This window comes from Dreissena polymorpha, chromosome 8, assembly GCF_020536995.1.
Source record: "Dreissena polymorpha isolate Duluth1 chromosome 8, UMN_Dpol_1.0, whole genome shotgun sequence".
NCBI classification, from domain to species: Eukaryota; Metazoa; Mollusca; class Bivalvia; order Myida; family Dreissenidae; genus Dreissena; species Dreissena polymorpha.
The window spans coordinates 2,820,173-2,834,054 of record NC_068362.1 but is presented as its reverse complement, the minus strand read 5'-3'; the positions used below and the strand labels follow the sequence as shown (position 1 = coordinate 2,834,054).

Here is a 13,882-nt window from a genome sequence, read left to right as displayed (position 1 = left end):
AGTTCAAAAATGGTATCCTTTGCTTGAAAAACATGGCTGCCAAGGGGCGGGGCATTTTTCCTTATATGGCTATATATGGCTATATTAAAATCCTGTTAACACTCTAGAGGCCACATTTATTGTCCAATCTTCATAAAACTTGGTCAGAAGATTCATCCCAATAATATCTTGGACGAGTTCGAAAATGATGCCGGTTGGTTGAAAAACATGGCCACCAGGGGGCGGGGCTATTTTCCTTATATGGCTATAGTTAAACCTTGTTAACACTCTAGAGGTCACATTTATTTCCGATCATCATGAAACTTGGCCAGAAGGTTTGTCCCAATGATATCTTAGATGAGTTCGAAAATGGTTTTGGTTGCTTAAAAAACATGGCCACCAGGGGCGGGGCATTTTTCCTTATATGGCTTTATATATATGGCTATAGTAAAACCTTGTTAACACTCTAGAGGCCACATTTATTGTCCAATCTGCATTACATTTGGTCAGAAGATTGGTCTCAATGATATCTTGGATGAGTTTTTAAAATAATTATGTTTGCTTGAAAAAATGGCTTCCAAGGGGCGGGGCATTTTTCCTTATATGGCTATAGTAAAATCTTGTTAACACTCTAAAGGCCACATTTACTGTCAGATCTTCATGAAACTTGGTCAGAAGATTCATCCCGATATTATCTTGGAAGAGGACAAAAATGATGCCGGTTGGTTGAAAAAACATGGCTGCCAGGGGGCGGGGCATTTTTCCTTATATGGCTATAGTAAAACCTTGTTAACACTCTAGAGGCGACATTTATTTTCCGATCTTCGTGAAACTTGGTCAGAAGATTTGTCCCAATAATATCTTGTTATCTCAGGTGAGCGACTTTGGGCCTTTCAGACGCTCTTGTTTAGAAATCTTGAGTCGTTCAAAATGTGCAAATTTATCAGGCTGACTGCAGAGGCTAACTTTCAAAAATAACATTTTTTAGAGTTTAAACATATTTTTGAATAGAACTCACCACGGGATCCCGAATAGAACGTCCTAGTTTTAGCCTTTAAATTTTGAATTTAATTTACATTTTAAAGTTAAAATGATATGTTTGAGAGTGAAACATATTTTCGAATAGAACTCACCACGCTGATCACGAATCCGTTGGAATTTTTTTTTAGATATCTTTAGACGTTCAAAAGTTAGAGAAAAATTTTCTCACCATCTTCACATTATATTCCCCTAAATCATAATTGCCATCACAATTTCCATAGTCTTCTAAAGAAGACAGTCTACCACAAACGGATTCCAAAACACCATCATCATGCTTAGCAATCGCCCTCTGTAAGTGAAAGTATCAAGCCAATTGGTCAATCCGTTCACAAGTTATTGACCGGAAACGAACTGGTCTACCGACAGACCAACAGACTGACATCCAGCATAACAATATACCCCCCTCTTCTTCGAAGGGGGGCATCAAAAGCAATTAAAGAAATGAAAATGCACTATACCGTCCATATCAAAATCTATGTCTTCTAAACTCTTGCCCTTGTAGGCGCTGGATATTGCCACGCTCTAAAGTTCCAGGAGTAACTTGCTGACTTTGGCAACCTATGACACAAAAACTCTTAATGTGCATTTCCAACATATTAAAAAATTCTTATAATGAAAAAATAATCAAATAATATTTCAATGGTCTCACTCTGTCGCAAGCTTTATGTAATTCACCAATAAATGTCAAGATTATAGTTAAACTTATTTTTTAACAATGTTTTGGATTCTCTGGGGCTTAAATGCCAATGATGCAGAGCTCTGCTATATATATTAACTTCTTGGACATAATATTCATATACATCAGAGAGGGACAGACATGTTTTGGTATGCAAACTATATCACAAAGAATACAAGAAATAACTGAATAAACAACAAAATTATTTTCTTTGTATTGGTGACCTTGACTGTAAACATTTGACTATATAAGCATAGACTTCTGAGTTGTAATTTAGGTCCGAAATTCGGCCTCATTCCCAATCTCAAAAAGTATTTATATTTTCTGCCCCAAAATTCCCAATTCCACATTTTTTTTAAAAATAGATTGCAAACATTAAGTTCATTTCCCTGTTCAGCTCAACTAGTTGAATCTTAGTAATATAATATTAAAAAAAACTTTTATTTTCAATTTTTAAATATTTGTTAGCAAAAAAGAGACAACACCGATTTCCAAATTTTAGTCAAAAGGCGCGATTATTGCCAATCGGAAGGGCCCCGGCCCCATTCCCAAAATGGAGAAAAAACACTGGGCTTAATAAATCAACAATTATGAATAGAAATATTTTTGAGGTCATTAAGCAAGTGAATATGGTATCTGCCTAGTGATCAGGAGGTCCCTGGTTCGGGTCCCTCTCTCAGTGTGGTCTCAAGATCTTCTCTTAAGTTAAGACACTTGTACATGTACTGGTACTACCCAGGATAACGACTCGAGAATGTCACAATAAGCCCTAGGCTATTAAAGCAGTTGAGCTTAAATAGTTTTAAACTAAACTAAACTTACAATTATAAAAGAAAGCTTATTTACATGGATAGTGTTTTCTGGTAACCGATAATATTCACGGTGGACTCGAATGTCATGCCCGAGGAATGTTGCAAGCACATCTAGTTTGTTGTCTTTCAAGTTGAGCATTTGTGACATGGTGGCCACATGTTTTCTGAATCCAGTTGAGGTCAGAGTATGAGGTTGTTTGGAACCACACAGTGCTGCGTATTTTCTTAAAGCATCAGTAGATCTTATTGGAGTTTTGCCGGGCCTGGCAAATAGATATTTGTTACTTTTGTCAATGTTAGCACTAGATCTGCACTTAACAAGAACATCCACCTGTTTTTTCAGGATTTGTGGGAGCAGAATAGCAACGCGTCTTCCTCTTTTCCCCCTGATTTCCACTCGGTCAATTACATCAACAAGTTTTCTTTCAAGTGGTGATAATGACTCCAGAACCTCTTCATGAACGGTCTTCCCGTGTTCAACTCCTTCAATGAACTGTTTAACTTCAAGACGTTGCGCTTCTTCAGCTCGTCTTTTATTGAATAGCACTAGCTGTGCTAAAGTAACTTCAGACAGTTCTCTATATTCATTAGGCGTAATCTCAGCCCTGCCAGATTCCATGATGGCATTAGCTTTCTCTTTTAATAGCAAAGACAGAGCCATTAGGTCTTTTGCCAGTGGGATTGGCGACGGTTTATTGTATTTATTAAGCTCCATGGATTCAAGGGCTGCATGGCTGACAACAACCTCTCATTCTTCTTTGTAAACTATGAAATAATGTTCTGCTTTTTCTTGGAGGTCTTTGTCCCTGCTGGACAAAGCATCAATCCGCACTTGTTTTGCAACTTTGTGAAGCGACTGTCCAATTTTGTTAGCAAGTGAAGGTGTAACATATTTCATGGTCTTTTCAATCAAAGCCACACAACATCTGAACAGCAGAGACACAGAGATAGAACTTTTGAGGATCAATACAATCTCTCACATGTCTAACTTCAGGATCCACACTCCCAGCTTTCAATAAAAACCATCCCAACTCCCTCATTTTTTGTCTAATGTAACTAAACTGATGACTGGTTTGCTTTTGCTTTGCAAACTGTCTTTGTCCATATGTAACAATGTCGCGATCTGTACGATCAATAATGGGGACTTCATCATTGGCCATGGTATTTAGATTTTTTTTTCTAAACTCCTGTGTAGCAACATTAGAAACTGGCAACAAAGCAGCACTATCCAACTGGTGTGAATTTTTTGTTTGTTGCTTTTCTCCATTTTTATTTGAGTGAGCAGCTTAAACGTGGCGCCACAAACTCTGATCTTCGATATGTGCCTTTACATTCTTTGCACTGAATATAGTTTGTTTCCTCAATAGATGTCAGGGGACGCTTGCAAGGAATTACTTGTCCTTTCCCTTTATTATACACCATCATATTGTGAGCGAAATTGCCTTTATTTCTCATAGACTTCCAGGCTTCTTTTCTCTCTTTTGAACCCTTCTCAAACGCTAATGCTCTCTGAACTTCAACTTCCTTAGAATGTACTTTCTCTAGGTGTCTTGGAAGCTTTGGGTAAAGCTTAGAGCTAAACACACATGATTGCTTTTTATCCCATTTTCGTTTTCCATCAGCTGTCTTCTGACTAGGTAAGGCATATACTCCTTGCATTTGACTTCCTTTATCCTTATTGGTTTCCTTGTGTTCACTCTCTTGCAAGCTGATTTCACTGTCAATGTCAATGTCTGGTTCAAAAGTATATATTTCTCTAAGTCTGTCCACATAGGATGAAGAACGTGGCTCATCAATGTTCACAAATTGAATCCTTGCTTTACGGCTGTTTGAAATACGTTCTTCATCCACATCACTTTCTTCGCTACTGTCTGGTATATAGTCCATGTCCTTGTCATCATCATCACTATATTTTTCTTCAGATGGGTCAGAAGGTTCATAAACATTAATATATTTAGCCTAACGGTCCACATAAGCAGTGTTTTGACAATAGTTCATACCACTTTCTTCTTCATCCATTTCACTGTCTGGTATATAGTCCATGTCCTTGCCATCATCATCACTATATTTTTCTTCAGATGGGTCAGAAGGTTCATAAACATTAATATATTTAGCCTCACGGTCCACATAAGCAGTGTTTTGACAATAGTTCATACCACTTTCTTCTTCATCCATTTCACTTTCTTTAACCTCTATTTCACTTTCTTCATCCATGATGTCCAAGTTCTCCCCACTGCAAAAAAGTAAGTATTGATTAAAATGATCTGTTTTAACTAGAATTTCAACTTGCACACAAACCTTTACCGGACCTTTATAAGTTCAAAAGGGGACATAATACTGCTAAAACATTGGTCGGTTATAAATTTTGGTCAGTGAATGTTGATAAAGACCATGAACACATGTCACGCTTTATTTCAAAGTTGCACGCACTTACAAACTAAAACTGATGATTATAAAATCAGAAATGTTCTCATTACTTATGGTGATATGTACCTCACCACGTGCCCCTTTTTGTTTTCAGTCGCAGACACTCATTTATTCTACCAACACCGGCTGTCCATACAGTTGAGGAGCGAGCCTCTTTGTAAAAGAACTTTGTCATTTGTTCAACGTAATGGCACCTCAAACCTTCTAATGGCTGTTTCCCTGACACCCCATGCCAATTATACAGATGACAGAGCTTATCTGGTCCAAATAGCTCAGGGAACACGTGGGGCATGAGGAGGCAGGCAAAGTGGGCCTCGTTGTGGGCCTCTCTGTTTATGGCTGCTACAATAACCTTATCAACAAGGTTGCCGCCAGCCGGTTCCTTGGGATTATCTTCGTTGATTATGGGAGCCAGCAGCTCACGCCTCTGCTGGCTCTTCTGGCTGATGGACACCTCCAAGCGATCCAATCGACTCTCCACAGCAGTTAGGCGCTTACCAAGGGTCACTATTGAGCGTTCAAGGGACCCTAGTGCCCTTACTTGGTTTCTCATCACCTCCTCCATCCGGTTGAGATAGGTGAAGATCTGTATAAAGTTGTTCCTTTCAACTGTTTCCGACGGTGTAGAAACCCTCCTAACTGGAGTAATCAGAATTCCGTTCTGTTGTTGCGGCATCTGGTCCGATGGTGGCTTTTGCGTCTCATTATCCCGGTGTTGTGGGCGTCTGTTCCGATGGTGGCGTTTGCATCTCGTAATCCCGGTGTTGTAGCGTCTGTTCCGATGGTGGCGCTTGCGTCTCGTAGTCCCGGTGTTGTCGCGTCTGGTCCGATGATGGCGTTTGCGTCTCGTAGTCCCAGGGTTGTCGCGTCTGGTCCGATGGTGGCTACTAGTTGTCGTGTTGTTGTTGGGTTGTCTGATCCGATTGCTGGCTGGTCCCTTGGGGGCGACCCTATTGAAATGATAGCGGCCCTTTTCTTTGTTATTTTCTTATGTGTCTCCGTATTCCTAGCCTTCCCCTTTTGTCTGGCCGTCGGGGCTGTCGGAGTTGTCAGGGCCGCCTCGACCAGCTGCTGCAAAAGCTTTTCCATTTCTGTCTTTTGCCCCTTTCCTTTAACAGTGGCTCGCGATCGTTGCTTGGCATTTCCACACTGAACTTCAAACTCTTTTCCTATCTCGATCTGAATAAAAATTATAAATTGATGTAATTTATTATCATTTCATGATATATAAAAGGTACCATTTAAGCTTTAGCTACCATAGCCATTATGATAACTACATGCCTATCAATATAGATTTAAATGGATCGCCATTTTTCTAATATTTGTTTAATGGTTTGCTGAAGATTTAAATGATTGAAGCAATTTGAAATTAAGTACATGTACGCATTTATTATCACCAAGCAACTTACTAAGACCAATTTTTGGCGCTCAATTAGAGGTACACACAAGAGATGGCGATACAGGAGTGTTTGTTATAGTGTCCCTGAAAGTGATACATGTAGCAATGATAGTGCTAAAACAATTATTTAATTTAGACCCTGGTACAAATTTTGCTGCCTTATGAAACAGTCCCGACATTGGTTCCTACGTTCAATCGCGGACATTCGTCCTCACAGACAATTGTGCATCCGCTTATTTTTGACAAGACAGACACCCGTTCCTTTCGTGTTTTGACAATCGGACAGTTATTCTGTCGTTATTTTGACAATCCGGACAATCTTTCCTTCGTTATTTTGACAACCCGGACATTCGTCTTATGTCAATAATGTAAAGCTATGCATTCTGGCTAGTTAGCTCGATTGGTCATTTTGGCTCAGATCCTACTTTAAGTACGCCAGGTACAATAAAGTATACTAAATACCCCTGGTACAAGAACTACGCTTAATGGCATTAGACTGTACCAGAGTTTTATTCCGCCCACAATCAAATGTCGAAAAAACGCACATCCGAATTACGAAACAAAATTCTTTTTTTAACAAAACCTGAATCCTGTCTCAACATGGTTTTTAGCTCACCTGAACACAACGTGCTCATGGTGAGCTTTTGTGATCGCCTTTAGTCCGTTGTCTGTCGTGCGTTGTGCGGCGTCAACATTTGACTTGTTAACTCTCTAGAGGCCACATTTATAGTCCAATCTTCATGCAATTTGGGTCAGAAGATTGGTCTCAATACTATCTTGGATGAGTTCGAAAATGGTTACGTTTGCTTGAAAAACATGGCTGCCTAAGGGGCGGGGCATTTTTCCTTATATGGCTATATATGGCTATAGTAAAATATTGTTAACATTCTAGGGGTCACATTTATTGTCCGATCCTCATGAAACATGGTCAGAAGATTCATCCCAATGATATCTTGAACAAGTTCGAAAATGATGTCGGTTGGTTGAAAAACATGGCCGACATGGGGGCGGGTCTATTTTCCTTATATGGCTATAGTAAAACCTTGTTAACACTCTAGAGGCTATATTTATTTTCCGATCTTCATGAAACTTGCTCAGATGATTTGTCCAATGATATCTTGGATGAGTTAAAAAATGGTAACCTTGGCTTGAAAAACATGGCTGCCAAGGGGCAGGGCATTTTTCCTTATATGGCTATATATGGCTATAGTAAAATCTTGTTTACTTTCTAGTTTGCTCAATTTTCATAAAATTTGGTCAGAACATTGGTTTCCTGTGTAGTAAAGTTTGGTTTTATTATGTCAATATAATGTGACATTAACTGTATTATGTAATTTTTCATAACACAGAATTTTCATAGTTAACATAACTGTTGTAGTCATTAACACTTATGATAAGCCTTCAACTAAGAGATGACTGAAAGAAAGACAACATGTACATGATTTTGCAGTATTTATGCAGTATTTATCTCCCTTGTTTTACCTGGTTCAGTAATCTATTTTAGTTCTGCTCTGGAATTTGGGAAGATATTTATCATTGATAAATGCACTGTTCTGAGGAAAAATTGACTACTCTGCCATTGATTTCTTCTGAACTGTACACAATAAGCTGTTTTGGCTGATTTAAAAACACCTTGATGCTTTCTTGAAAAGTTAACAGCTCTTGAAAAAGGTTGGAATTTTGAAATAATTAAACTCTAAATTATTTTAACACCAGCATCAAGACATTTTGGCATTATTTTCTAAATTATTCTTATTATTTAGATTATTTCTATTTGGCATTTTCTTAATTAGAAAGACTCTATTCTATTTCAATGACTTTAGTATTTTTTTCTTATTTTAACATTTGAAGTTTCCTATCTCCATAAATATTGTTCTTTAGATTAAATTAGACCTATTTTGTAAACTAGATTTTTGAAGCACTTTCTAGACTAACAGTAACTTATATTTATATCAGTTTTTTTGACAGATTTTGAACTTCTTTTTACATTCATTAAGGTATTTGCTGTATGTTGTTCATTTTTGTAACAATACTTAGATTCATTAGACTTGGCTTGTACCTGTTCTTAATTTTCTGTCATTGTTCTTCATTTTCCGAGTTCTTGGAATAAAAATAAGTTATTTTGGTAAAAGCTGCCTTGGTTTTCACTTATAAATAAATTCTTTGAGTGTATTTAGGCGTCCCTGACTGAACGCATTTAGTTAATTGAATTACAACCAGTCAGTATAGTCATCCTGACCGGAAATAAGAGTTCGTCAAATAAATATTTCCGCATTACATAAGTGCTCACAAAGTTACATAACTTGTAACCGTCCTGTGACCGGTTCATCTGCGTAAGCGAAGGAGACCACAATACCACACCTGGATAGGACAGTTGAGTTCGATAATGGTTTGGATCGGTAAAAAAACATGGCCACCAGGGGGGGGGTCTTTTTCCTTATATTAATCTTGTGAACACTCTAGAAGTCACTGTTTTTGGCCTAATCATCATGAAATTTTGTCAAAACATTAGTTATGTGGATGTCTCGGACGAGTTTGAAAATGGTCATGATCAGTGAAAAACATGGGTGCCAGGGAGTGGGGGCAGTTTTCTTTATATGTATATAGTGACAAAAATGTGAACAGTCGAGAAGACACATTTTTTTCCCAATCTTCATGAAATTTGGACATATCTTGGAAGAGTTAAAAATGGTTCAGGTCTGTTAAAAAAACAAGGCCGCCAAGGGGCCATTTGTTGTTCATTCTTCATGATACTTGGTTAGAACATTTGTTCCATTGATATCTTGGGCTGCAAAGAACAGGTCATTTCTTTTTATCTCAAGTGACCGACTTAGAGCCTTTCAGGCCCTCTTGTTTAGTATGAATTTCTATAGTTAATGGCCATTTCACAAAAAAAAATTGAACATAATTATTCTGAAAAAATGAGCCTACATCGACCAATTTAGCGTTAATATTCCCGGGTATGTTTAACTATATTTTTCCGTACCCGGGGTACATTGTAGTATTCGTGTACATGTACTTAAGTGTACTCGGGGTACTTTTAAGAAGTACACGAGCCGACAATGATCAACGGAGCGCTATTAATAAATTGTTGGGAGACTCCGAAATAACATGACAACCCATAAATAATGTTTGTAGATACCAAGTGACGCTATTTTGTATCAAATTATATTTTATTCCTAAAAAAATGATGTAATTAGCATCAGGGTAAAAGTGATAAAGACTAAAACAGACAAATTCCCTATTTTAACAACAAAGCAAAGATATAAATTAGTCGTATTATTTCTTGTACAAGGAATAAATCAACAATTAAAACGACAACTTATTTTCAATATGTAACAATGGAGTTTTAATTTACCCGCTTAATACTTTCAAAATTTTATATAGACATTAAACACGTGTGATTGAACAGGCTCAAATATATGCAACATGTAGTTTATGATAATCTTTTTTGGCCTAATTGCTTTTGATTTTTACATGTATTAATTAATTCATTATTTTTGGCAATACATTACTTAATAAATTGTCTGCCTATTGCCACGTCCAGAACAAAACATGTCTACCACCCGTGGTATATTGCACAATGTAATCTGTAATTGTCCCTACATGTGTATATGACACTAGTATTTGTTTTAAAGTTACTTTTCAAGGGCTATTTAGAATAGTCATCTTCATACTGCACCCAACGAAACAAATGCTCCTTTCCGCCGTCAGTAGTAAATCTCAACCCGGTCCTCGTCCAGACTTTCACATCCGTTCTGAGCGATCGCCTTTACACAGTTAAACAGTTTTTAGCTCATCTATTTTTTGAAAAAAAATTATGAGCTATTGTCATCACCTTGGCGTCGGCGTCTGCGTCGGCGTCCGGTTAAGTTTTGCGTTTAGGTCCACTTTTCTCAGAAAGTATCAAAGCTATTGCATTCAAACTTGGTACACTTACTTACTATCATGAGGGGACTGGACAGGCAAAGTTAGATAACTCTGGCTTGCATTTTGACAGCATTATGTGCCCTTTTTATACTTTATACTGAAAATTTTGGTTAAGTTTTGTGTTTAGGTCCATTTTATTCCTTAAGTATCAAAGCTATTGCTTTCATACTTGCAACACTTACTAACTATCATAAGGGGACGGTGCAGGCAAAGTTATGTAACTCTGACTGGCATTTTGACAAAATTATGTGCCCTTTTTATACTTAGAAAATAGAAAATTTGGTTAAGTTTTGTGTTTAGGTCCACTTTATTCCTACAGTATCAAAGCTATTGCTTTCATACTTGGAACACACGCAAACTATCATAAGGGGACAGTAAAAGGACAAGTTGCATAACTCTGGTTGTCATTTTTACGGAATTATGGCCCTTTTTTGACTTAGTAATTTTGAATATATGGTTAAATTTTGTGTTTCGATCCACTTTACTTCTAAAGTATCAAGGCTATTGCTTTCAAACTTCAAATACTTTCATGCTATCATGAGGTTACTGTACCTGGCAAGTTGAATTTTACCTTGACCTTTGAATGACCTTGACTCTCAAGGTCTAATTATTACATTTTGCTAAAATTGTCATAACTTCTTTATTTATGATTAGATTTGATTGATACTTTGACAAAACAATTCTTACCTGACATACCACAATAGACTCCACCCAAACCATCCGCCACGCCATCCCCCCCTCCCCCCACCCCATTTTTTTTATGCCCCCCCAGGCTTGGCGAAATTGCCGGTCCGCCGGTCCTGACCGGCAGATTTCAATTTGGTCCGGCAGGTTTAACAAGAATGTCGGTCCTGGTGACCGGCAAAATGTGAAATGATTGCAAACAAATCTTTTTTTTCAAGTTGAAAATTCGAAGAGCTAATCGCTTACTACATCATGAAAATGAAATCGCTCGTTGTTTTGATGTTTGCTGTAGGTTTGTTACGTACAATTAGCAAATCCAACTTGTTACACAACACCTACTTTAAACTCGTTTGCAAAATCGCCAACTGCGTTCTAACAAAAAGATCTTGATAGCTTTTACATATATTTCGAGTAGGATAAGGACAATAAAATATGGTATCGTGATCACACAGCCATATGCATACGCCATTTTCATAAGTGTAAAGAGTACACGTGCATTATGGGGCAGAGCTTTCATTGGACGAGCGAATTTAAATTTAGATTGAATGCAATACGATACATGTACAAAGAAATGTTTTTATTGCATCATATGCAGTGCCATGTAAAAAAAACGTGCTTCCCGGGGACTTTCTGATACTGGTCAAAAATGAAAATGAATCTCTGTTAACAATTACACTGCGTTAGCATGTAAATAAATCGTCTTTTTTATTTAATTATTCTAGTAAACGTTCTGAAAAATGAAATGCCTTAATCATTAAATGTCAGGTAACGTGTTTTGTACTGTGCGCAGTATATTTTAACAGCCGCTCCAAACTGCAATCATATTAAAGTAAGAATGTTTAAAATCGTTTCGAATAACTTAAATTTGATAATTATTAGGCTTGCACATACGTTATTGAAATTATCGCACCGAACCGTTCTAATAGGGAATACATGTAATAAAAACTGACACGCGAATTTTTCACAACATGATTGACATTACACAACCGATTAACACCAATTAGCTGCCAGTGTAACCTCTAAGCGATTAAAATCAATTTAACGGCCGGTTGAATAAAGAGATCAAGATGTGATCGCTGCCATTTTTGAATTTTTCTAGTTAAGTTTGTTGTTGCTTTACGGTCCGGCTAAATTTTCTCCGGACCGGCACATTTTCTGAAATGCCTGTCCGGATGACGGCAGATTTTTCTAATTTCGCCATGCCTGCCCCCCCCCCCAATTCAAAGAAGAGGGTATATTGCATTGCTCATGTCGGTCGTCGTTCGGTCCGTCCTTCCACCAGGTGGTTTCCGGAAGATAACTCAAGAACGCTTGGGCCTAGGATCACGAAACTTCATAGGTACATTGATCATGACTCGCAGATGACCCCTATTGATTTTGAGGTCACTAGGTCAAAGGTCAAGGTCACAGGTGAAAATACTGGAAATAGGCATTTTAAGTTTAGCATGTTCAAACAAGGACAACAACTACCGTTTTTGCATGTTCTTTTTGTTACACAGCATTTGCCTCCCTTTAATATATTAAATTTTACCAAATGTAAGACTAACTGCATTGTGTAATGCATACTACTACTACTACTACTACTACTACTACTACTACTACTTCTACGACTACTACTACTACTACTACTACTACTACCACTACTACTACTACTACTACTACTACTACTACTACCCTACTACTACGACTACTTTCTTACTATTCTACTACTACTACTACTACTACTACTACTACTACTCTACTACTAACCTACATACTACTACTACTAACTACTACTACTACTACTACTACACCACCACCACCACAACCACCACCACCACCACCGTCACAGTGACAATAACGTATTCACACAATGGCTGCTACTACAACTTATAGCCCATATAGGGGGGCATGCATGTTTTACAAACAGCCCTTGTTTCTTTTTTAAGATCATCTCACAAGTGACCACCACACCCTCACACTATACCCACCCCCCCCACCCTACCCCCCCCCCCCAATTTTTTTTTGAAACGGTTAAAACACAAATATTAATTTTTATTTTTGAAATACCGTCCAACCATCGCACCCAAGATCCCCTCCACCCCCACCCCCCCCCCCAATTTTTTTTGGATTTTTCTTTCGCAATTTTGGCAGATAATGTAATAAATGACCACACCCCCCACACTATACACCCTCTTCACTCCACCCCCTCCCTCCTTTGTGATTGAAATTTAGAGTCCCTTCAACTTTAAAAAGAAAATAGATGAGCGGTCTGCACCCGCAAGGCGGTGCTCTGTTAGAATCAGTCACTACTGGATACATTCATCATCACTAACATCACTAATCACGATTACATACTGTTACATTCTAATTGGTACTCTATGTTATTATTATTAATATAATCATCCATGTGTGAATCACTATCAATATCACTGCAGTAATCCGACTCGACGTCATTTTCTGATATGACGGTATTAGCGGCACTTTCTTCGTCGCTAACACGTAGACTAATGACGTCATCTTTAACGTCACCTCTGTCGTCATCCGACACATTTGGACTGGCGGCAATTTCTTCGTTGTTACCACTGACGTTGCTGTCAATGATGTCTGCGCTGACGATGTCATCAATAACGTCGCCAATGACGGTATCCAACACATTGACGTCAACAATGGCGCCATCCCATGAAGTGCTGTCTGACTTTGAACATTAACGTCAGTATCAACTGGGTGTTTACTGACGTCCGGCGAATTAATGTCATCGCAAATTGTAGTAAACATGTCGATATTGAGATTATCGACAGAATTTCTATGTTCCTGGAGATAGTCCTCCTGTTCGCGGCGCGATCATATCGAATATGTCATCCTCCGATGATGACATAGGCTCATAGTATGCGTTAAATTCGTCAACATCTTCACGTTTGGCTGAAAGAGTTTAAAATGGTCTAACAGATATCC

General features: G+C 38.0%; 1 protein-coding gene across 1 annotated transcript; it reads right to left on the bottom strand.

The window, feature by feature from the left end:
• Positions 1 to 3,934: 3,934 nt before the first annotated feature.
• On the bottom strand, positions 3,935 to 5,628 carry LOC127842905 (uncharacterized). Its single transcript, XM_052372718.1, has 2 exons — positions 5,002 to 5,628; positions 3,935 to 4,741 (listed from the first exon to the last, which is right to left on the bottom strand). The coding sequence occupies exon 1, from the start codon at positions 5,609 to 5,611 to the stop codon at positions 5,003 to 5,005; it is 609 nt and encodes a 202-aa protein (XP_052228678.1). The 5' UTR covers positions 5,612 to 5,628; the 3' UTR covers positions 3,935 to 4,741; position 5,002.
• Between the last annotated feature and the right edge of the window lie 8,254 nt (positions 5,629 to 13,882).